This window comes from Etheostoma spectabile, chromosome 3 (assembly GCF_008692095.1).
Source record: "Etheostoma spectabile isolate EspeVRDwgs_2016 chromosome 3, UIUC_Espe_1.0, whole genome shotgun sequence".
Lineage (NCBI taxonomy): Eukaryota > Metazoa > Chordata > Actinopteri > Perciformes > Percidae > Etheostoma > Etheostoma spectabile.
In genome coordinates this window covers 21129960-21155677 of record NC_045735.1, presented here as the reverse complement: position 1 = coordinate 21155677, position 25718 = coordinate 21129960, and the positions used below count along the sequence as shown (strand labels likewise).

The 25718-nt window shown below is 41.2% G+C and overlaps 1 protein-coding gene across 15 annotated transcripts in view; it reads right to left on the bottom strand.

Moving 5' to 3' along the window:
* The window catches only part of robo2 (roundabout, axon guidance receptor, homolog 2 (Drosophila)), a 357891-nt gene that overhangs the window by 159167 nt on the left and 173006 nt on the right, over positions 1-25718 (bottom strand). The window contains exon 1 of one of the 15 annotated variants that reach the window (XM_032502265.1): positions 8453-9291. The exons of the other annotated variants lie outside the window; for them this stretch is intronic. Coding sequence (XP_032358156.1) covers positions 8453-8507 — 55 coding nt within the window. The 5' untranslated portion in view covers positions 8508-9291. Of the gene's footprint in view, positions 1-8452; positions 9292-25718 lie in introns of those variants that run through there. 15 annotated transcript variants of the gene reach the window in all.

Genomic DNA, 25718 nt, shown 5'->3' with positions numbered 1-25718 from the left:
GCAGTACCATTGTAATGTGCATACTGGAAATGGTGGACTCTTTTTTTAGGCAGAAAGTACTTAAACCCAGCAAACTGAGGGAATATAAAATGGTACTAAAAAAGAGAAAAAAATGAAAACCTCAAAGAAATTTAAAAAGGAATGAATAATAATTAGTTTCATGTTGTGCATTCTAGAAATATATTCTCCTATATTCTTCTCCCGGCTCTCTCCACATCTCCTTAACCTTCCACTCCATCTCCTTCTTTATATCTCTGCCTCTCTCTCCCAATATCTTTCTGTCTCCTTCACTTGCTCCCTGTCTCCATCCTACCCTCGCTGTGAGGGTGACAGAGTCATATCCGTCATGTCATCAGAAGGGAAATGTGAGAGAGCGGCAGGGGGAAACTGGGGGTAGCGATGGAATGATGTTACTGGCCATCCTCGCCTCTGCTCTGGCCTGCCGTGACACAGGCAGCTTGTTCTGCACCCCAGATTCATCTTCTTTAGGCCGGCTGTCATTGGCGTCACAGCACATGAGCTCCAGTATACCCTAATACCAGGCATACAGGTCATCTCAGTAAGGTGTCACTAAAGGGAACCTGCTGCATCTACTGAAGTCCATCCCAGCCCACTGCATACAGCTAACCACTTAAAACAGCCTGGAATATACAGCCAACTCCACACAGGAAAATTACAGATGTGGAAATCTTCTGTTGCAAGAGAGGGAGGGAGCTCCAGCTAGCAAACTCACATGATGGGCTCTGTTCCACCTCAGTACTCTGCATACTCCCCCCCACCCCCATGTTTCTCTTGCTAAGATCTATACGCTGAAAGCCAACACAAGGGTAATTCTAGGAGCTGCTCTCAACCTCTTACTGAATCTATGCTTGCCTCCAACAAATATCAGATAGAATTCCACTCTGAGTGTATTTCGGGCAGTGATGTGGTGGGGTCGTATTGACTCTGCATCTGTGTATTTGCCCTCTCTCCTCCATGAAGATGGAATATATAAATAGATTACTGTGGGAAACCGAATATCTGATTTTGCTGCAGAGGGCTGATTCACATATCTTACATTTCTTTATGGTAAAGTGCAACGTGTTGATAAGGGCACTGCTTGCTTTCTATATAAGGGCTGATTAGTGTAAGGAGTATAGCACAAACTCGGAGAGACTGTCAGTCCACTGGTAGGTACACTAAATTGTGTGATGCAGATTAAATGATTTCCGATGACATGGCCACTCAAGCATGTATCTTGCTGCACCACCCCACCTTCTTTAGCTCTCTCTCTTCTCCTGCACATCCTTTTGAACAGCCATGTTCTTGCCTGCATCTTCTTTTCACTATGGCAGCAGCCTTGATACTGAAGATGAGTGCTTGTTGTGGAAAATTGTACAAAGATTTAAATCCCAGAACTAGTAGTAAAAATAAAAAAGGTGAATTTAATGCTTAATAGTCTCCCCCTTCCTTGTTAACTCCTTGAGTTAAGTTAAGGTCCACTTGCTCTGGTCAAGCAGTGGCCATCAGTAGAAAACTCTGGCAGTAGAGCACAATTGTCTTTGGTGACTGTAATCTCCGTAAATGTTCTATAAAATATATATATGATATACAGATAAGCAGGCAGCAGTGTTCTCAAGAGGTGAGTGAGTGAGTGAGTGAGTGAGTGAGTGAGTGAGTGAGTGAGTGTGAGTGAGTGTGTGTGTGTGTGTGGTGTGTGTGTGTGTGTGTGTGTGTGTGTGTGTGTGTGTGTGTGTGTGTGTGTGTGCATGCAAATGCAGACACAGCTGGGCACAAAATTTCACATCACCAATTCCCCCAATTCCTACTGAGGGAAGAGCAATGTAATGAATGGCATCAATTGATTCTCCCTCAAGCATTGTAATCTCTTTACCTGCACTGCTGAGCTGCCCCAGCAGATTGAACGGGGCAAAATAAATAAGTGCTTTATTGCTTTAGAAATTAAGTCAAAGGGGGGAAAGGGTGGAGGAGAAGGCGTTCAGTTGTCCATGATGCACTGCACTGAGAGATGACTGGATAATTGGAGGTGTGCCGCGGGTGCTGACCTGTAGTGGACACATTGCAGTGTCCCTGTATGTCAATGAAGGCGGTCGCCACCTCCAGCCACTCCAGTGGTCTTTAGACCCCCATGTGATGAACATGGAGAATAAGAGTTGAAACCACACACCATCCAAGTGATAGACTCAGGGAGTAGAGCAAGGTAATAAAATGGCCTTATAGCTCACTGTTTGTGTTTTTTTAACGTGCAGTATACCAAGTCAAGATAAGATTTATTAAGTTTTCTATTCCATGGGACACTTCATCTGGTCTGGCTTAGGGTGACAGGGTCAAGAGTGCTAGCAGTAAGTGGATGAAGGACTCATTTAATTTACTCATACTCATAAATCCATGCTAACACAAGAAAACAATGGCCTTTGATGGTTATTAATGGTGTTCACAAACTCATTCACACAATAGACCCACTACATTTCATGATTCTACCACTGGCTGGGTGTTACAGGCCTCTAAATGACAAATGCCTGTGAGCAGCCCTGCAGAAAAATCATCACCATCCTGGAAGTGGAGCTGAAGAGTTCAAACGTTCAAGGATGCGATTAAGGCTTTCTTCCTACCCGCCGCAATGGTTACAACACGTTGGCTTGTGCCACGTTCCACACTGAGATATCCAGCGAGATATCAGCCTGTTTTCTGGTTTCCAGACTAAAATACTGGTTTGGCAGTGATGGTGTAAAATTTGGAGTCTATGCACTTCTATGGGATTAGATTTCCTTGTTAGTTACAGGGGGAAAAAAGGCACCAAGCTGTCATGAATGGGTGATCCATAGACCAAGCCGGGGATGGAGGTGGTGGAACGAGACACTTATTCACCGGCTCCACCACTCTGAGCCGCATTACAGCTGCGCTGGACAACTGCTGTGTGTGACGGATGTATGCTCGAGTGTCATACTCTGGCTGTCCATCTTCACACATCTCACACTGAGAGACAGCTCATGCATTTTTATCACCAGGCCTGACCTCATCTTCAAGACACTCAACTCAGGTAAAACTGTCACACAAACTATTGACAACGAAGAACACAAAAGGAAGCCAGTGACTGAAAACACAACAAGGAACAACAAGAAGGAATTTCATAATGACTAGACATACAGTATGCCATAAAAAGGTATATCCAATAAACAGGGATGTGAAATATTACAGTATGTGCCAAACGCTTTTTCCATTTAACGTGGAAATTGTTTACCGTCTCTTTATCTGTTCCTCTTGCAAAGTAAATGCTCGTTGCAACCACAGTGCATTCATGTCTGTCAGTATGCAATTGTGTGTGTGTGTGTGTGTGTGTGTGTGTGTGTGTGTGTGTGTGTGTTCTTATATGTAAAGTTATATATGGGCTCTGCAATTGATCACATTTTGATCAAAATTTTGAATTTGGCTGGATCCCAAAACCAATGGAATCGAGAAAAGCAATTCATTTTGCACATTATGTTTTGCAAGTAAACTCTCATTTTGTCTTGTGTTCTGATTGACACAGGTTGATGACACAAATTTATTTTAATATAATTTGTTTTTCTTTTACTAAAGATTGTGAAAGTGCACAGTTGATATTTTTATGTTAATTATTGAATACTATTTCTTTATTTTAATATATTTTATATGATTGATTTTAAGGGGAATTCAAAAAATTAAACGGGAAAGGTATTAAGGGAAATGTTACATTTCAAGGTGTTTTTAATGTTGATTTGTTTAACTGTTTAACTATTTTTAAAGTTCAATAAATGCAACATATTTTCAAAGGTTAATGAGTAATCGTGTTAAACAAACCTTGTGATTATGATTTTTCCATAACGGAGCAGCCTTAGTCATTGGTAATATGTACTTCCGTGAGTCATTCAACCTTGACATGCCTCCCTTCTATCTAAAGGTTGCTGTGAGAGAGACAACCGGAGGGCATTACAGGGTACAGAGTAATTAGACGCTTCCCCAAACATGACGTTTCAATGCAGCGTGCAACATGAAAACACTGATAAGGAAAACATGCCGTCTCTTCCAGCAGGTTAAAGGCATCACAGGCTTCTGTTGCACTCAATCCTGACTTCCTGTCTGCATTTTGGCATGCTCTTAAGATAATCGAGTTTTGTGGAGATAAGAATGCTTGTCGCATCTACACTACAACTGAGTAATCTCTCCTACACAGAGGCCGTTTGTATTTTAACCGCTTCCTGGGTATTTGCCAATGATCAATAAGGGTTCATTCACTATCAACTAATCATCAGGGATTATATAGCAGTAATTAGATCAACGTTTTATGTCTGTTGGTCTGCCTCAAACCCTTAATCGGCTGTTTTGGAAACAAAATCAGTGAGAGAATGGAGCAAAGGATTATATGTGTGTCTTGGGGCCCAGAGGGGTAAGCACAGGTGCGTATTCTGTAAGTACAGGTGTGTGAGACAGGTGAAGGCCCTGACTGCTTGCTTAACCTCATAGTCAGCATGCTCAATTCATCATATCACTCCTCCCCCATGCCCAACTTCACACACACTGCTACTATGCTGCCATCGCAGGTGTACAACAACCCCCTCAGTGTTTGAATTCCACCCTCATGAACAATGTCAACGACGGATAGTGTGTGTGTGTGTGTGCGTGTGCGTGCTTGCGTGCATATGAAAGAGAGAATGTGTCAACGAGATGGGTCCTGCAAAGTTTGAAAATATAAATCAAGTGAGTAAAGACACTTATCCTTTACTGCCGCCTACCTGTTTGCATTAAACCTCCATCTCTCCCCATTGTAATCTCTCCCCCTCTTTCAGTCTTTGTTTCCCTAGGCAAAAGTATCAAGGCATTAGGCCTTTTTCTGCTCTGTAAATGTCAGGGGTATGCATGACTGAGGCTTAATAAAGTGGAAGTAAAACAGGGAATAGTGGCATTACCTACCCTGCATTCTGCTGGTTTTACAGCAAAATCAGCCATGTGCATTGTCTGACGCTGGCATTTTCTCTCCCGCATCTGCACTATGAAAATGTGAAGGCGTTAACCAGCGTGATCCCAGAATTTAAAACATCTGTGAATCCCTTTTATTTTGGAGTGATCACAGAGCAGCACTTCGGACTTAAAAGAAGTATGCAGAGCTCAATGTGAATTCTCTTCTATGCTGAAAAGTGTGGAGTGACGGCTGCTGAAACGTGATCCACAGAGTAGCCAGGCTTGCCTGTTAAAATATCATAGGAGTTGACAGGCCCTCGTCATTGGTCAAGTAACACTTATCACTCTCTCACACACACACACACACACACACACACACACACACACACACACACACACACACACAACTTTGTCATTGGACAAGTGCTCAACTCATTCTTTGTTCCCTTGTTCATTCACTTCCTTTCATGATCACCACTTTTGTGTTTATTCTACTCTCATTTTTGATGTTAATCAGAGAATAAACAGCAGCGCACTTTGATGCAGAGGAAAGCGGCTTCCTCAACAGTGATGAGACCGTGGGAGACAGTCAAGGGGATATTCCTCTAGATCTCAGATGAAGGTTCATTATTACAGCAACCCTGTTCAAGCAAATGAACTTCAATTACAATAATGCTGCCTAAACGCCGCCAACTCAAGCAGAACAATCACATTTGGAGCAAGACATTGCAATGGCTCTTACACAATGACCTCAGCCTGCCTCATCATTCACATAGACTATTTTAATCTGGGCCTACTTTCCATTATAGGGCAGTAGTTTAAACCTCTCTCATTCAATCATGGCCATCAACAGAGCTGTTAGTCTCCAGGGCGCTTCGGTAATAATGCCCCTTCCTCGCCATTTGCCTTTAAAAGATTGTGTTGTTAAACAACTCCTCTCTCAATATTTAGATTTTGATTACACTCGTTCTGTCTCTCCCTTCCCTCCTCCCTTCCTTAACACATACACAACCACTCTCTGGCTTTGAGTTTCTCTTGACTCAGCATTACTGAAACCACAACCCTGCTGGGGGATAGAGAGCTTTGCCCTGTCGAGGCCACGGTAGACACCAAGAGGCCGTCTCCACAGCCTCTTAGACAGATTTAAGTTGGACTGTATTTCAGCACCTCTCAGTGTGTCACCCAGAAAAGGACGGGATGTCGCCAGCTCCTACATCAGACACAAGCATGCAGGATGTCTCAGAATAGCAAAAGGTCAGGAGTGCATGTCCTCTATGCAAAGCATGTTCTAATCCAGCTTCAAAAAGCAGCATGGTGGCGTTTAAGAGATAACCAGGCAGCTGGTGACCGGTGAATTCCTGGAAATATCTTCTACTGCAATAAATCTGATTCTTTATAAAAGTGAGGTCACCCTGTTTTCACATGCACAATCTTTTCCAACCCTGGCAACCACACCCAACGCACTGTTTCTCGCTCTATTATCTCTCCATCTCACCTTTTCTCTCCTTTCCTACACACTAGCAATATTAATCACAGCACACTAAACAGTGACTGACGCCATTCACAAGGCTTGGCTTTGTTGGCAATGCTGCCCAGTGAATACAACTCCAGACCTTTTTGTCTGCTTAAGTGGACTCTTAGAGGAAGCTCCTCCCTCTCCAAGGACCCTCAAATTACCTCTGAAAAGGGCTGGTTGAGTTTTGAGGTGGAAGGGAGAGAGTAAGGAAGAGGGGGGGGAGGAGGGTGACGGGCAAATGATTGGGAAGAGCCACTGCTCCCGGGGAGAGGTGCACCCTCTCCCTCTGGACAGCTAGCAATGCCATCAGCCACTGCTTAGCAACCAGTGGGTTTGCCGGAACAGAGTGAAAGACACACCAAAAAAAGGTAAAAGAAAGAAAAAAAGATTTAAATCCCTGCAGAAAGGGGACTTGATTTGTTGACTACAGAAGGCAGGCGAAGCAAAACTCGCAGCTGGGAAGAACAAAAGCGGGAGTTGACAGGTGAAAGAAAAGAAAAATGGGGCCTTGCTGGCCGGCACTCATATTTGTTGACAACAAAAAACTTGGCTTCACATCCTGCCAAAGCAAACACAACATATTGCTGATATAATATCCCAGTGTGTGACCAGTCAGGAGCCTGAATTCCTCATTCTATGATCATGAGCCTTACTTTGTCTATGCAGGGGTGTGTGTGTGTGTGTGTGTGTGTGTGTGTGTGTGTGTGTGTGTGTGTGTGTGTGTGTGTGCAGGCACGTGTGAAAAAACTGTGTGTGAAAAGGTGTGCCCGATTCAAAAGTGCCACTAAAATTCAATCAGACTTCAGGTTTGTGCATTTTAAAAGTAATACATCTTAATCCCTCCCATCATTCCAGCAGTCACAGGTTGGACCAATCCCAATCCCCATTTCCGTCACCTCAGCCCTCCTATTTTGAAGATTGATGTGAGTCATCACATTAACTCTGCAGTCCAGGCTGTTTTAATTCCCCCATTAAACCAGTTCTCTCGTAGGCCAGTGAATCCCGAGAAATCTTGTAAAATTGTAAAAAAAAAAAAGAAAGAAAAAGACGCTGACTTAGCACTTGGTGGCCGATAGGACAAAGAGGGCTTAACCTTTTGGCTGCAGAAATTAAACAGTATCCATCTCATTTGCATCACTATTAAAGTTTAATCAAACAAATGGGAATAATAAACTAGGGCACTGTCCCAGCATGGATTTAAGACAGCTTACACTACGGTGCACAATCACAGCATCCTAAAAGTGAAATGACCACAGCAGTACCATCCACTGGCTACAGTGCGGGGACAGGCTGATCACAACATATTCGCCAAACACCTCCAAGCCAGTGCAACACCCACCCACAGGTCTCAACTACTTTCTGTGGTGTCAGACTACTTCATCTTTTATTTGTAGCATTTGAATACATAAGATATTTGGGATTTTTTTGCCATTATTTAAAAAAAAAGAATGTAATTAAAAATGTTCAAACTGGACTTTTTTTGTCATAATATATGCATACCATACAATAATATTTACTTATTACCACTACTAAATTCTGCTTCTTCTATCTTCTATCATAATAAATTAATCTCTGCCCTAATTTTAACCTCCTGAGAAGCGATTAGCTGCATTGAGAGAAAGTGTTCTCTGTTTGCCTACATATTAATTTGATATTTTATGCATGAAAAAAATGTGCAATGGGAAATATTTGCTGCGATGATCCGACATGCATTTAAATCCAAACTCTAAAAGGTCAGTCTACTTATCAACAGATAGCCAAACTATATTAGAGACTCAATAGGCTTTTAATTATCCAAATTCAGTGAATCAATGAACTGATGTTTTTTTCTTCTTCCTGCAAACCAGGTGTCAACAACATACATGTAAAATATTGTTTACAATTGAAAACTGGGTAGAAATGACGGGTGGAGCGCCCGGGTAAGGGCAGTGTCTGGCGACGTCTGTGCAAAACAGAACCGAAAATTAATATACCATTTTAAAAAAAAAGTGTTGCACAACAACACGTTAGGCAACTTACCATCAACTTGAAAATAGAGTAATCCGCCAACAAGGATGAACGCTAGCGGACCCATACTAGCATATTAAACATCCACGGCGGGCGCGCAAATCCTCGAATTCACTGCAGGGAAATATGTCAGAAATGACAGGCAAGTCTACTCCGTGTTTCTGGGAGTTATGGAGAGGTCCTAGTTACTGACAAAAGCCAGTTTCATTGTCCAAAAAATTGAGAGGATCCATCTCCCAGTAGGTCACCCGGAGCTGCTCGGGGTGTTCATATCCACCAAAGCATGGAACCAAACTCTCAGTCTGTGAGTAGTATCCTATCCCTGCTTGCCCCGCGAGTTCACCCGCAGTATCTGCTAATTCTCCAACATGACCTGCTACACAAGCTGAAGCGCACGGAGCCTGTGAGAGGAGAAATGCAGGCTACAGTAAGTCCACACTGGAAAACAAACGTAGGCTGGGCACTTCTCCGCAGGTCCTTGGTTCCTCAGGACGCGTCTTTGGCACCTTTCAAATCTTCAGCGATGTCTCCCCAGTCCAACACATGGCTCGGCTGAGACTCAGACTGGAAACCAGCCCTCAACTCTCATGCATTCCCCCACAAGTTGTGTTATTACAACGGGAATCGGCTCCCAAAAGACCCATGTGCTTATCCTGGAATAAAGTGTACAGTCGTACCACAAGTCAGTTCAACATCCTCCTTCTCTCCCTCTTCTGTTTGATTCCAACAGCGCTGCCGCTAGGAGCGCACCAGGCACCACACCGGAACAGCCCGCAGCGCACCGCACACCAAACACGGAGCGGTCACACCGGGAAGACAGCAGCGACACGGGAAGAGAGGAGCAGACTGAGAGGAAGGAAAAGCCCCGGGGACCTGGGATCTCAGTCCAAATCTGTTTGTAGTTATGACAAAATTAAGACTATCGACGAGTGACACTTATTACTACTGTAAGATAATAACAGAGATGTGTTGGAGTGGAGGACAAACCCACACAAACTCTGTCCATGCACATAGGACTGTCTACTTGAGTGTAGCCTTTATATCATTCATAGCTAATGCATTACTTACCACACATTGTGTGAGCTCTACATTGACTTTTGTCTGAAAATATCCAGATAGTTTAACCACCTACTTACTGCAGTATTAGAGGGGAATTGTATAAAAAAGAGGCAACAGGTAGCATAATGTCATAAATAGCTTTTTTAAAGTAAAATAAATCATTTTTTTTTATAATTATGCAGATGCGGTGATTACAAATGTCATTTACAATTTCAGAATATGTGGAAACAACTAATCAATAGACTCCATTTCTGTTTAGGCATATTAAAGATGTGATAAAGATGTTGAATAATACATGGATAATGTCTTGAGATATTGAAGCAGAATTGTAAATATGATCTCTGTCAGAAATCAATGACTGATTGACAGAGCCCCTGCTAGAGATGAAGAGAGAAGCGACCTCTCTGCATACGTATGTCTCTTCCAGGGCAAAGTGTGCAGACAAAGACAGAATACAGCAAGCACACAAGAGATAATCACTACAATCCAATTTTTAATCTTGGACAAATTCAGGCAGTATGACTTGGCACAGGTCCCAAGATATGTTGAGGTTGAGAGATAGAGGGGGGGGGGGGGGGTCGTGTATGTGGTCTGCACTACTGCCCAGCAACTCTTCATGTTGTCTCAGCGGTTTATTGTACAGTGAGCTATGAGCTGTGAGCTCCCCCTACTGGTGTCAGTTATAGCAATCTTCTGGGCACCAGGCTCTTTTCACACTGCCCTTTCAAATAGTGATTGATCACATGTTGCTTTTCAGCAGTAGAATTAAGCAGATTTGACTAAAACAACACCAAAAGAGTAACAAGAGCAACAATAATACTAACAGGTACATGGTGCAGCAGAAATGAAATAATTAGGCTACTATTGTTTTTCTTTCTCCACAGACCACAGCAAAATGGTTTATTATTTTATCCAAAAAACTCACAAACTCTGTAGTTGAATGAAACATTAGAAGATATGTAAGATTCATCAAACAGGTTAGCCCCTTTGCTTTTACCTTTTTTGTTTTAACAACCTATAGGCTCGGATTTCCCATTTTATGATTTACATCAAAGTCAGCCATAGAACAAAGCCCTCACAACTCACAGTATGCTCCCTGAAGGTGTCTGTGAAAACCATACTCTCCCGATAAAACATACAGAGACTAACACCATGACAGGATGGCTTTGGCAAAGGGAACCACTTCTATTGCCTTTAATAATAGCTCTGACTGCTCATGGTTGCTTTTTTCTTCCGTTTGTTTGTCAAGCTGCATGTTCAAGCTTGCCCTACAAAGGCCTTACTGGGAACGGCAACATGTTGTACGGTTACTAGCTTGCTCCCATTGCAGGCAGCGCTGTCAGGTGGCCAGACACAGTGATTTATCTTCATATTTTAATATGTTTGTGAGCTGCATGCAAATGCTGTCTTCTCAGTGCCTCCAGTGTCCTAGATTCTACCAGATGCGTGCAACCACACACACACACACACACACACACACACACACACACACACACACAGCTAAACAGAAATTTATTGTGTCATCAGTGCTGTCGACGGTTCAAGAAGGGAAAAAAGAGAATTGAAGAAAGGTAATTTACTAAGAAGAAAAGCATGCTTCAAACATAAACAATGGAGTGCATGGCTTCATTGATGGAAAAAGCAAGTTGAGTGTATTTCTCCCTCAAGCACTGCCTTTTATTCCCTATTTTCAATCACTGTATCTGTAGTGGAGGTAGTAAAATCCCCGGGTTTCTAAATACAGTATCAGCTGAAAGTGGATTTGTATTAATTAAACTGGAGGCTGTGTTTACTCAGGGCAAGGCATGTTACATACAAATGAGATGGTGGGGCTAAGCCATGGACTGGTAACTCCTGGACACTTTAATATGAGCTGATATTTTATTCTACTGTTGGGAGAACTTCCCAGATCCTTTCTTAGGTTGAATTTCATAATATTACTGACAAAGAGCATGCAAATGAGGTGTCACCACACACAAAAGTGTGACGTCACTGAGGGGAAAGCAAAGCAAGAGCGGTGGTTTAGAACGGCTGCATAACATCACAGATTAAATCCCAGATATTAAAAACATGGAGAATAGCACAGTCTTGCATGCAATTAGGCTGCCACCACTTTTTTCCATTCCTGCAAAGACAATTTCAGTTTACAACCAGATGCCGAAATAGATCATTTGTTTTAACCTAAACTAGCCATACCACAATTACTGTCACACTTTTGTGCAATTTTGTGTTTTTAACTGAATCTAAACTAATTATCAATCAGATTATTTCCCATTATTGTCCTCAGAACATCTGCTCATTGATGGAGCCTGGGTGGAGCCATTCATAAGAAGCATTACTTCCATCCATCCTCAACCACTTCTCAACTGACATGCCTTTCATCGGTCAAGTTGAATCACAAAGACTTTAGTGTCAAAATTATGTTACTTTTTTTTTGGGGGGGGGGGATTAATATAAGACACAAGATAGCTGCTCGCTATAAGAAAGATACACTTTAAAAAGTTTATTAACGATTGATGTGATCCCTTTAAAATCTGTGCTGCAAGTGCTGCACCAGTTAATAACAGCATCTTCTAATTGTTCTTGTAAATGATTAAGGCTCTTTTATCTAGTGGCCCAGTTTATACTAAAGCAATGTGAACATGAGATGCTGCAGTGTTGTTACTATTTTTTGTAGAAAAAAAAGCACAGCTGAATATGAATAGGGGGTCCCCAAATGGAGAGTGTGATATCTGCGAGACAATCAAGAGTGTGTACAACAGCAGCACCCGCTCAGGGGGTTTGGAGACACATTCCAGCAGAGACATTTTCTGCATTTTAATTGCTTGTAACTAAGGTGCAATTCAAATGCAAAGTATGAATCAAACGCAGACAGTGACAGAATGTGTAGTTATAGCAAAGCTGCATCTATCTGTATGTGTGTGTCTGGGAGAGAAAGAGGAAAGTGTTTTTAATTGTGTGCCAGGTCAGACGTTCAGGTAGCAACATCACTCATGATCAGATCAGAGTGGTATTTGGGGAGCTCTTAGCTGGATATCTTTCATGGCTGAGTATCCCTTTACTGGGTTTAGGTTCTCTGTGTAGGGATGATTAGGAGCTGGAGGTGGGGAAGGCAGTATGTGGAGGGGGGGTGGGTGGGTGGGGGTGATTAATGTAGATGTCAGTAGCGGCCCTCCCTTCTCTGCTCCCTCCCCAGCATCCGTAATGACACCTGGGGAAGGCAGAATGGGTCTACCTGCAGCCCAGGCTCCCTCAGCAGGGCATGATTCTTCCCCATGATCCTCCTCTGTCAGCAGTCCTGTCACTGGGCTCGGATCAGGACCTTATTAATGGGCCTCTATGTCAAACACAGATATTAAGCTGTGCTCTGCTCCGCACTATCCTTGGCAATAACACCCACATAGGCACACACAGACACAACTATTTCTACACAATACAGTGACGCACACAAACACACACACACGCGTTTCTTATTTGGCAAATTTTACAGATTCAGTTTCAGAATGACAAAGAGTCCATCGATCTGTTAGATATCTCTGTTTCTCTTCCTTACTGCCACTCTTTGAAACACAGAAAACCCAATATCACATTATGCTGAAAAAGTGACAAACCTCTCACTATGATGCATTGTCCAACAGTGCAAATCTCTCCCCTCCAGGTTATATGTCTACCGAGTAAAGTCTGTGGCATGAACACGTATAGAGCCAAAGTGGTGGCAGAGAACCTCGGCAGCTAGGACTGCTTTTGCTGTTTAGGCTTGTGGCTTTAATATGATGCATTGAACAGGGAGACATATATAAGAGCCCAAGTTTTGGAGACAAAACACAGCAGATATGGGTTTATTCGGGGCAATAAAACATTTAATGGAAGTCAGTGGGACACATGTTAAATTGTGTACTCTCTGATATTCCGTCGGAGGGGCTGAAGGAGGAGGCTGGACAGACGGCGGAAGAATGGTGGACTCGACACCTGAGCTCGATGTGGAGAGAGGCTTCTATCAGCAGGACATAAACTCTGTATGTAATGCATCGCCTCGTCTTCCTCTGATTCACTCAAAGGTACAGGAAGTGAGATAGGGGCACCATATCAAATGTTGCAAAACTGGGGATTACAGTTTAGGAATTCTTGCTTTTCCCGTTCTCTCTCACATTCTTGTTGAGTGAAGTATTAAATAAACTAGCTATAAGTATGTGACTTTGTTTGCAAATGTAAGTGAACATAAACCATCTATGAGGCAATTACATGGGACAGAGTGGACCACACTATGTAGCCATGTTTACTAATTTCTAAAAATGAAACTAAGTAATTTCTAGAGGAAAACCTTAAAGCCCCTGAAAACTTAATCTGAATCTGAGAATCTTGCGTATTTTTCTATTAAATTCCCATGACTAAATAAGTAGCAATCAAAGTAAAAGTACTCATATTCTGCTCATTTTCAAGCTCATAACTGTATTTAGAGGTTGTACCGGATTAGGTTTACATGGTTTAATCTTCATAAAATACCATATTTTTTGTTACTGCACATTCATGCAGCTCCTCCTTTCCCCCTGTGTGTTGAGCTCTCTGTTTTAGCAACAGAAGGAGACATCTCACTTCTGTACCATCTTTGTTGGGAATTGCAAATGGGCAGTAAGTACTGCTAGCTTGTTAGTTACAGAGTAGGAGGGCGTGCCACGCTAGCAGCTAGGAGAGCATTATAACGTGTGCTGCAAAGTGACGAGCGTTTGTCTCTGAAGTAAAGGTTGGACTACAACAGAGCTGTTTGGAGCAGTTTGTGAACAGTGTTCTCTGTTGGAGATGGTAAGTCCCTTTGGGGGTTTTCACTTTGTAAACCTGCACAGAAAAAATATATAACACAATAAAAGAAAGGGAAAAAGCCAAAAAAGCATAATAGGAGCACTTTAAATTTCAAATCATCCATAAATAGTTTTTTAATAAAGAGTTAAAAACTCTGTTTATTTAAGACTTTGTTGGTGCAGTTCGATTTAATTGAAAGCGACCTGGTAACATAAGCAAATACCAAAGGACTCAGTACATTGTAATTCAAATGTTGCTTTACGCTGATTGGTGTGCAGAAATACATGACATCACCTTTTTTTTTAACTGAGCCAACTTAGAACCAGTCTTATAACCAGACTAACTTTGCTCAAAATGCAATGTTCCCGTAAGATGCTTTCATGTGTTTTCATGGCTTTTGATCACAAGGTTGTTTTTTCTCATTAGCAATACTTCATCAAAATGTAGAACCAACAGAAATATGATGCTGGAGTAAAAGAAAATTTACTTTGAAACAACCTATCCGTGCAGCTCCAATGACTGAACAAAAGAAATATTCGATGAAGGACTTTTCATTTAGTCTTGTCCACAGGTGGTAACATCAGCATTCTTTCCCTGAAAAGGCCAGCTCAAAGAAGTCACTAACAAACTCACGAATGTCAAAAAAGAATCTATAAAGTGCACATTAAATTCAGTTGTAGGAAATCCAAAGTAAACTTTACAGATAATCTGTCTCCTTCCTCCATGTTTTCTATTTTATGTCAACCTCTCTTTTCCTCCCACTCTTATTAGATATTTCAGCCCACTTCTTCAACCACATTCCTGTCATTTATGGAATTTCCCTGTCTAGGTTGAAAACAGCACACTCCCAGGGTCCTGAGAGCTGTAGCTAATTAGCTGGCCTACTTTTTCCTAAACGTAGCCGCTTAATCTTCCTCATGTAGAAGCTCCTCACAACTGTTATCCCCCACCTAAGGCGGACCTTGATAACAGGGTGCTAGTCATTGTCATAATAGAACAGGGTAAACAGTTTGGTCCAGTGAGCGATGGGCAGCAGCCGCTAATGAGTGAGAAGTGAATACTTCAACTGTGAAGAATCAGAAAGGAGGGAGTGAGAGGAAGGGAGGACAAGAGCTTCTCAAGTATCTCTCCAACCTCCTTATCAGTGAGGACATTGTCCTTCCTGCCTCCAGTCCTCCTCCTCAGACCCACAGCTATGGACATCATTAGCAAAGCTCTGAGCAGCTCTGTTTCCACCGAAATCCCTTCGTCCTGCACAACCGGACTACACAGACTGATAAGACTGGTTTAATGTTTGGCATGTGGAAACCCACAGTGTCAACGATATATATACAACAGTCCCTGCTAAAATGGGAAGTTATATATCTGCATTGCCCGTGCATAAAATTCTGAAAAAGGCCCAGTTGGTCTCATAAAGTAACCCAAACAAAATGGATTTATTTAAGCTATCAACATCATGTATTCATAGTCATTTCCTTCTCCCTCATTAAAAACGTTATTGCAAAGAATTGCCAAATTCTCCCCAAGACTTGGCATAAGCATCCTTAATCAAGGCACACACATTTATGAGTCTTGTTGGAAAGAATAAACTTTACAAGACAGTTAGCACAACACATTTAAATGTCTGAGACGCATTGTGTAATCATAAAAAAACAACCTGTTGAGTTTCTCACATGGTTTAATCCAAGTAAAAGACAGTATGTGCAGTATATTTCCAATTATAGTGTTTATTTTGGCTAGCAATTCAATAAATTAGCTATGCTTTAAATTCGAGCAGAATGAGATTAGACCAGAAAGGGTCTCACAAGAGTTGGTATCGTTGATGAACGATAGTACTGTGTCTCATGCCAGCATTGTCAGACTTACATTAGCACATAGTAGTTCATACATGTACATTTTCTATCCTATCTAACATTGGTTCTGTTGAAATATTACATCTGCTCCCAAGCCGTGTGTGTTGATATAGTAGGCTATAATACTATAAATAAATTAATCTCTCTGTTACCAAATAAGGTTTTTACTTATAGTATGCCAGCTATTCCTGTTTAACATCATCTGCCACTCCTTTGTATCAGCTACTGTAAATATTGTGTATTCTTTGTTAGAGGAAGCATAGTGGCTGTGGGCATGAACTAAGAGTTCAGTTAAATCTCTTTCTGTAGTGGTGGCGTGTGATCAATAAACAGTATTTAAGGATTGCTAGACTGTCCAATTGCTGGAAGTCATGCAATTTATTTTCCGCGCTAGCAGGTAGCAAATGTAAAGCAGTGGAAATTACATTTTACCGCGAGCTTCACCAAAGTACTATTACTATCAAAGGCAGTGTTTATTGTATTGAACGGCATTAGATATTGGATGGCAATATTGTTTTCTGCCCGTCTTCTATAGATCAGGAATGGAAATTAACTTTTGGTTTGCAAAGCAGCCGCTCACCCAGTCATGGAGAAGTCAACACGCCGTGATTGAATTCTCCTGTACTTCCCTTTCTAGAGAGATTTTAACTAAGGAGGATTTGGATGATAGTGATATTTTGGGCTGCAATCCTAAATAGATTCAAGTATTCATCAAGAAGAAAATAAGACATTATGTGGTCATTGTCTCCACTGCTTTGTTATATATTCCTTCTACTTCTTTTAACACCAATTTGTTTTCCCTATATATGTGTCTGTCATACTTATAATGAAATATAGAGTTTAATGTTTACTTTATCTTTGCACTCAACCCAGCATGCTGGAGTGTAAACTTGAACACTCAGCATTATAATGTACTTACTGCCGCTGAAGCCCATTTTCAGGGAATAGGAATGTGTAGTTAAAAAAACTCAGCTTTTTTATCTGCTAAAAGGCTGTTTCTTTTTTTGCACAAAGTGAAGATTACACTCAAAATGTATACCCCATTACACTCTCAACTATGCACTCACTTTTGGAACAGAGCCCAGAATTAATATGGCTCCACTCAACGTCTCTCCCGTCCCTATGAAACCTTTTTAATGTCCCTGTCCCCTCTGTACACTATAAACTGGCTATAATCATGACTGGAAAAACAATATTACCCCCTCACGTCCTTTAAATTGTCTGCTTTGCTCCACACCTTCAGTCAGGTGTTTGGAGGGGGAAAACATTAATCTCAATATTCGGATTTGGTAACCCTGTGGCCTGGGACAATTTCAACATCTGTTGTCCCTTACTGCCAGAAACTAAAACGCGTTGCACACTTTGGTCTGCGATGTTGTTGTTTACAGCTCCAGCTCCCAGGATGACTTGCTATGGTTGTGAATGAAGATAAATACTCACATTGTAGTAGCCAGTTTATTTGATCACAAATATAAGCAATCTTCTATATAAGTTTACCAAAGCAGCTTTACTACATATTGTTGTGAAATGACAAAACAGAATTTTAGTCTGTAAAGCAGCTGCTTACATTTGGCGCTCACATACCTTTTGGATTGATTGTAATCATTGTACTGGATAAAACACATAGACTCCACTTAGACAGCCCGGCTCCTGTATGCTGAGTGCTATCGACAGAATCAATTGAAGGCAGCGCTCATCAGAGGTTCAAACTCAATTGTCCCCCAAAATGGAAAGTGATTTAGAGCCTGAGGTCATGGTCAATCCCAAATGACACATTAGGGCACCCCTTCCACATGCTGACCGGGGACACCATGACCCTTTTGGGGGAGAAAAATATCCAGACATTGGGGGGCCCGGGGCACCCAACTGCCATAAATGCCTCAATGTCACCAATCTGAGCTGAATGATGGTCTGACACAGATGACGCTGGACACAACAGTGCTGGCCTATAATTAATTTTAGGCATGGACTTGCACACACATGAACACACAACAAATGCCTACAAGCAGCAGGTGATGACATTCAAAGGAGCAATATGTGATATTTTTGCATTAAAATGTTTAAAAACGACTATTCCTATGTCATCTACTGTACGCTTTTGAGTCATGTACTTACATTATCCCAAATGCTTCCAACAATGTTCAAACCCAGAGAAGTCTGTAATTTTATTTCAATGACACAGAACATGGTACGTTTAAGGAAAGCTAAAAGCTACCCTAGTAAACGTTCAGAATATACTGTATGTTGAAGCACCTTACTGAAGGAGAGATTGATTTCATTTGTAAATGACTGTTGAGTTGTTACATGACAAGAGGCTGCAGCTCAGCTGTATCATTCAGACTAAGCCCCCCTTCAAATCACTGATCTGGTGATAAAACAATGGAGGTATGTAAGTGGATTCCACTGGGTATAAGTGGATTTCACAGCGAGCAAGTTGCCACAGCCACTCCTAACCTGTGACCTCTTTCTGTGTTTGCTAACTGTCTCCCACAAATAATTCTAACCCCCCTTGGCTGAATGAATTACACAGACAGTATGGATCGTCATAGTCTCTTCAGGCCCTAATGAAACCGGGCTTGTGCATCTGACATTTCCATCCCCCAGGGCCAAGCCTCGCACGGCCACAGCCTCGTACCCTGGCCTTGCCACTTCACACTAATTGCTGCCTCATAAGCAAGCACCACAGCAACAAATCCAGTTAACGACAGTGGCATATTGATCGCTGGCAGGCAGGCAGCACCCCTGTCCCTAGGTAAGGGAGGAGGGTTACCGTGGCTTTTACAACCTGAGGGATGGCCTGCACCCAATAAAGAGCACGTCCCTGTGACAAAATAAAAACCGAAAGAGGGTCAGAGTGATACAATTACCGCTCGGCAGCTCTGACCCTAACTGTAGGTGAACAATAGACTGCAGGATGATGGTGGGAGTGGGGGGGGCAGAGAAGAGGGGGCCCTCATTATAGAGGTAGGCCACGAGACCTGTTCAATTTGCTCCATAAATGAGCGCTGAAGAAGCACTTTCACGCTGTCCCAACAGAGCCATTACAGGCCTAGTCTGAGCACAGAAGAAGATTTTGCATCATGCCTAAAATACAGCCGGCAGCACTGGGACATTAGTCCAAACAGATCTGAAAGCTATGAATACACAACGGCTGTTCAAATAGCAACCTATAAATCCATGATGTCACCAATACAGAAATGCTGCACTGGTACTTAAAATGTTTTATGGTTACATGACGCGTTAATCATAATTTCACTTTATGTACGGTGTTTTATTGTATTTTAAATATTGTAAACAACTCAACATTGTATACAACATGTGCTGACTGGTACCGCTGAACTCTGGGTGTTTTATGCAGCAAACAGGGGGCCTAATTGGAAAAATAAACAAAGCATATTAGTCAAACTACTCATTTACATACTAAAACAGCACGGAGAAAAGGCAAAGCTGCATTTTCTTCTTATTTATCTGTACACACAGTAAAAAGGTGATAGAATGAGGCCAAACAATGGGAGGCTTAGTGAGACTGTGTTGCTGCTTAAATCTTACATCCATCAAAGATGTTATTTTTCACAGATACTGTATAGCTGTGGAGCTGGTAAACATCAAAGTTGTAAGCAATCATCAAAGAGCATTGTGACACATTCCATAATCGGTTTTAATGCAGCACTAAATTACTGTTTTCCATTGCCTTTGTTGTCTAATCTGGCTTACTTTCAACCCACACTGTATCATGCAGTCTCCTCCTCCAAGAATAGCTCTTTCTTCAGTTCTAAGCTGCTCCAACAGACAGTAGATGTCCGCTCTCTCTTTAATGCCAGCCACATTACAAATTCTGCCTTAGACGTTTGTTCTACTTACTACAGTGACTGCCTCCACAGTTCACTAAACATGTGTGTATTCACATTTCCATCAGCTGCCAATTTCTCCCAACAGACTGCAGTAGAAGGTGTTCAGTAAAGACAGAGCAGTATATCTGAATTGTCCAGCAGGTGTAGGTTGAATCTGTTAATAGTACAACCTATATATATATATATATATATATATATATATATATATATATATATATATATATATACACTACCGGTCAAAAGTTTGGGGTCACTTACAAATTTCCATGCCACTCAATTATAGACATAATACCAGCTGATCTGAGTGGGTGGCTGATCTTTAATGCAATATCTACATTGCCCATTATCAGCAACCATTCATCCAATGTTCCAGAGGCACATTCTGTTTACTAATCTGATATCATTTTAAAAAACTAACTGAGAAAACACTGGAGAATCCTTTTGCAATTATGTAAGCACATAATGTAATTTGAAAACTGCTGACCGGGTTAAAAAAAACAATGCAACTGACCTCAGCTGGTATTCTGTTTATAATGGAGTGCAATGGAAATTTCTAAGTGACCCCAAACTTTTGACCGGTGGTGTGTGTGTGTATATATATATATATATATATATATATATATATATATATATATATATATATATATATATATACTATATATATCCAGCACTTACTAAATTACTAAATATTGTCTTTATCAATGAATAAAAATTAGTTGCCGGGTCTCAATTGACATTTGTCAATGGATTGTGTGAGCAGTGCAAAATACGTTAGTACTAGAGGAAGGGTGGAGAACATACATCTGGTTTTACCACAAAACTACAAGATGATCACATCTGGACTAATAAAATTTGATGATTCCTGTGGATAACTCTCTGATGTTACAACGTAAACCAGAGTTGGCACCATTTGGTTTCTGGCAGCATCTCTCTGTGAAACAACATGCCCCTCCCTTCACAGCGTTGACCCACAACAAGTCTCCACTGCTATGGTACAAGCCCTTCTGAGCTGCCCACTGATTATTCGGCATGAAGAGACATACAAGTTGAATGATTTCAAATTTACATTGGCAACAGTTTAACAATTTAACAGCTGAATCAAAGACACTATTCACTATTCATTAGGTCCATTCACTATTATTTTCACTTTTTTGTAAACTAGCTGAAGAATTTGTGACACATTTGGATGGAATCATTTCATTCAGCAACTGCTTAGGCACATTTCTATGGTTTATCAGGAACCTTAAGCAGCAACAACTTGTGTTTTTCTATCTGTTCATACAAATATTTATCATTACATGTATTTGTGTTTGGGTTAATGTAATGCACTAGCTTGGCACCTTGATGCATCTCTTTCCTTCTTTTGATTCACAGTTAACACAAAAGGAAAAAAAGAATGCACATGCGACAATGTTACAGTACACAACCATAAATTATGAATTCATTCCCTGTAGGAGTGACTCATAAATTCAGAATGGGGGTAAAAACCAAACAAAGAAAATCCCAATGCAGTCATAAGGGAGTGACTAAATCCTGCAGTGACACTGTGATTTCAATAACCTGCTTTTAAAAATGATCAAAAAGAAAATTTGCTGTCTGAAGACCTATGACTCGCCATGTTCAGGGTGTTGCTGTGGTTGGTGTTACAGCCTTCTAGGAGGTAAACAGAATGAGTGTGTGGGCACGCGGCCCTGGGTCAACAACATTATTTGAATTTTACTACACTGCTGTGCAGCGATGCCGGCCTTGAGACTTTACTGTGTGCCGTTAAGGTCTAACACATAAAATCGAAAAGGTCATATCTGCTCTAAAAGCGTGAGGTTGTAATCTTTACAACAGAAAGAGAGACAAAGATAGAAGAGAAAGAGAGAAGGAGATAGAAAACATCTATATTTGCTTATTTTAAAAACAAAATGATGTACAAGTTGTCAGATAAGTAGCACTAAAATAAACATTCTTCGCAGCATAATCTGTCATACTGTAAATCAATCTATTTATGTTGTTTTTCTTCCTCTTGGAAGTATTTGTGTTGATATATTTATTGTGGCTGTATATGCATCAGAGCCTATGAGTTTGTGCTCCTTATTGTGTCCTAGCTATAAACAGGAAAAGTCATGTCTATAGAGTCTCTGGTATCCTACAATTGCAACAGATCGTAATCGTACTACCACTATCTCCAAAAAGAGGATATAATAGAAAACAACAGAGGATGTGTGGGTCAAAAGGGATTGTAACAATTTAAACGTGGTAAGCAGTTTGAGCTAAGCTTAATGATTTCTGTGAGACAGTGTCATCCAAACACCTCACAGAAAAAGGACCTGTTTTAATAAGGCCCCTTGTTCTGAAACTACCTATTGATTTTCACTGTGGCGGGTTGTGGGGCTATGACCTGCTCTGGTTCTTGGCTCCCACAAAAGCTAAATTGAGCCATTTAGAACATGGGTCTGTCTTTAGAGACTCCGGCTCAGCACTGACTCCCCCAGCCAATTTATTTCCATCAGGTGGAACTTTTTCCTGGAGCTGCAGCATTTCAGCACAATGAACCTGCTGCTGAGGATCCTGGCACACAATTTCCTACTTCCTTTAATCAGCCTCTACTGAGTTTGGCTCTCAGCCCTTTGTTTTATTATAGTTTAACATTAGACTTATAACTCTGACCCAACTGCACCAACTTAGCTACCCCCCCCCCCCCCCCCCTTTAAAGTTCAATCAAGTATTGCAGCCATCAAAATGTTGGAGGAACACTATGTATGGCTGCTCCAGCTTCTCTCAGAGCCAACTGCCAAATCTATTGGCCCTCTGCAGCTGAAATGCACTGACTGGTTGACTTGACAAACAATGGAGAGAAAGCAAAACAGCCACCGGCACGAAAACAACAATGTGACACGGACATGATGAAGGAATGCACATGCTGTTTATACACAAGCCTGCCCACAAGCATGCACACACATGCATGTACCTTGCATGACACATATGATACAAATGAAGATGCAAATGCATGTTAGGGGTATTTTTTCTGTACCAACCAAGTGTAAGCTATACAGTCATAGTCTAGATCTCACACACTAATTCTTTCCCCTTCCAGGTGTACAACAATAGGAATTGGCTATGGATCCCTTTGCAGAATAAAAAAAGGACAAATAAAAGGATAGATTGAGCACCGGTGCACCAAGTTATACATTTTAATTCTGTAAAAATTAAGGAGGAGAGTTCTGATAAGTATAGATGCCAATAAACAGTACTGATATCAGTATAGTCCTAATGATTCCCATCACTTGTACTAATAGCTGTAAAACACCAATAATGTGGCCATTATTAAGTTCATGGATCTCTGTAAAACAGCCAGCTGTATCAGTGAGCTTTCAAGTGTCTGTATTAATGAAGTTACGAGGTAAATGTAGTGCGACTGAAGCTAAAACTACGGTTGACTGTTGTACACGCCAATTTTATTTAGATGTATTTACAAGTGTCCCAGGAAAGAAGAAGGGGTTATCCATTATGAGAGGCTCATATTTAGCTGCCTCTGCACGCTACATTCCATATCACCAAAGCATAGTGTATAGTCAGTGTGGTGGAAGGGAAATGTAGCAGCACACTATTGAAATCCTGGTCAGGGATCACATACAAGCATATACCGTGCTTTCCCTCTAAGTGAACTCTTGCTGGAAGTGCAAAAAAAAGATGAAAGGAAGCAGAGAAATTGTAAATGATCTGAACCGGAGATCAAACAAGAACTGCTTTATGAACAAATCCAAATATTTTTCTCTTTGGAGAAGGCATAAATAGAGAGTGTAATTCAGGTGAAGAGAAAGTGAATGCTGAGCCATTGGTCACTTAAGTTACAGCGTATATGGGGATATCAGAAAAACCGTGGAACAGTGCTCAAGGGCAGAATGAGAAAAACTGATATTAAAGTAAGAGAGGGGGAAAACATTCAAGGTCACCCTTGTCCTTTCCCTCGCGGCAGCAAAACATTTCAGTGTACAGTGCTGGAGCACATTCATAGCTCAAACCAATTTTGCCAGAGGAATCAATATGGCTGAAATATTGGGCTTTTATGAGTTGCTACATTCAGCTGGGGGCAGTGTGAGCGGAGTAATGTGCTCAGCTAGATTACATTTAAACAGCCAAGACATTAAGGAGGGGTGAAACAAACGTCCATGGGAAGAACAAAGAGGATCACAAATCTATGATTATTTTAATTACTGCTATTAATATTATTGATTCTTACATAGATACAGTCAGGGAGCTCATCTGCACAACATCTAATGGTGGCATAGTGTACTATGCTAATTTTAACCTATTTGATATTTGTGTGGGTGAATTATATGACGTATGTCCATGTTACTGTGGTGCTGTTTAAAGCCTATAAGCAAACCATGATGGATTGTTATTCATAATTGATGTTGTTTAATTAGTTAACACAAGGCCCATATTTCCTTTTGCTGTTCATTATTTATTGAACTCTTGTTTCATATTGCTGCAAAGCGTGGGCTTAATGATTCGTGGAGTTTGCTACCTATTTGCCCACTCCTCTCTTTTAGTAAGTGAAAAATAAGCCATACTAGATTGTGTCTTATAAAGTATAGTATCCGTATGATATATATTTAGAATGTACAACTTGCGCTGTATATCCAGTCTCTTAGGGCCGGCAAGTCTATGCAATGTGGTGCAGGTGGTTCTTATGGTTTTTGACAGTGGTCTCTTTGAGACCTTGTAAAGTCTCAGAGGTGTGAAAAAGAACATCATGTCAGCCAGGCTGCCACAGAGCCACTGCTCAACCAATGCCTGAAAAGAGCTTCTGAGGAAGCCATTACACCACCATAGTGCCAGGGAAAAGGGTGGGCCAGTGGGGCCCCCTGGCAGTGCTACAGTCATTAATGCCCTCAATTTGCCTTAATGGCTTTCTCATTCCCAGGCCTCAATTCCATTCGTCCCCACGCCAGAATGTATTTCGTCTCCTCTTACTGCCTGTAATTAATCCATTCATCTCTAAAAGATCCGATCAATGCTGTCTGGAATGGGAGCTGTCATGCCATGGGAATAGTACAGGAAAACATGTAGACTGCGCTTTGGTCAAATAGTGTGTGTAACTGGACTGAAAGTGAAATTATTGATAAAACACAACTGTAAATATTGGTGATCTGTAACTGTTTATAGTAACACATTTTCCTATGTAACATCAATAGCATATAATATAGAAATAAATGTTTTGCAAAACCCCTCAGCACTTCTATACACATCTGAACTCCCACAGTGAGTTATCCCAAATCTCAATAGGATCATACAGTGAGCTTTCCTACTGGAGATGATTTTTCAATTCCAGTCCCATTATTACTTTTCCCAGCTAAATGTCATGCACAGTATATATATAAAAAAATCCATTTCCAATTTATCTTTTGGAAATGTATTTTTAAGAGGAAGAGATGCTGTGTCGGCTGGGGGAGTATTCCACATGAAGCCAGATCCAGTTACCATCATATCTATCACACTGGTTTTGCTTGTTAGAAGTACATGTTTGGGTTGTAATGATTCACTCTGAGTAAAAATGAATAGGCACAACATGTGCATGCATGAGTATGTATTTGAGTGTCTGTGTGAGCATGTGTTTTTATGATCCAGAAATGTTGGCTGGCAATCAGGCACCACGAGCCCTCCCACTGACCCCACTACTAAATCCCACTGCTTGGTCTGGCCTGGGATCAATAAGTAATTTTT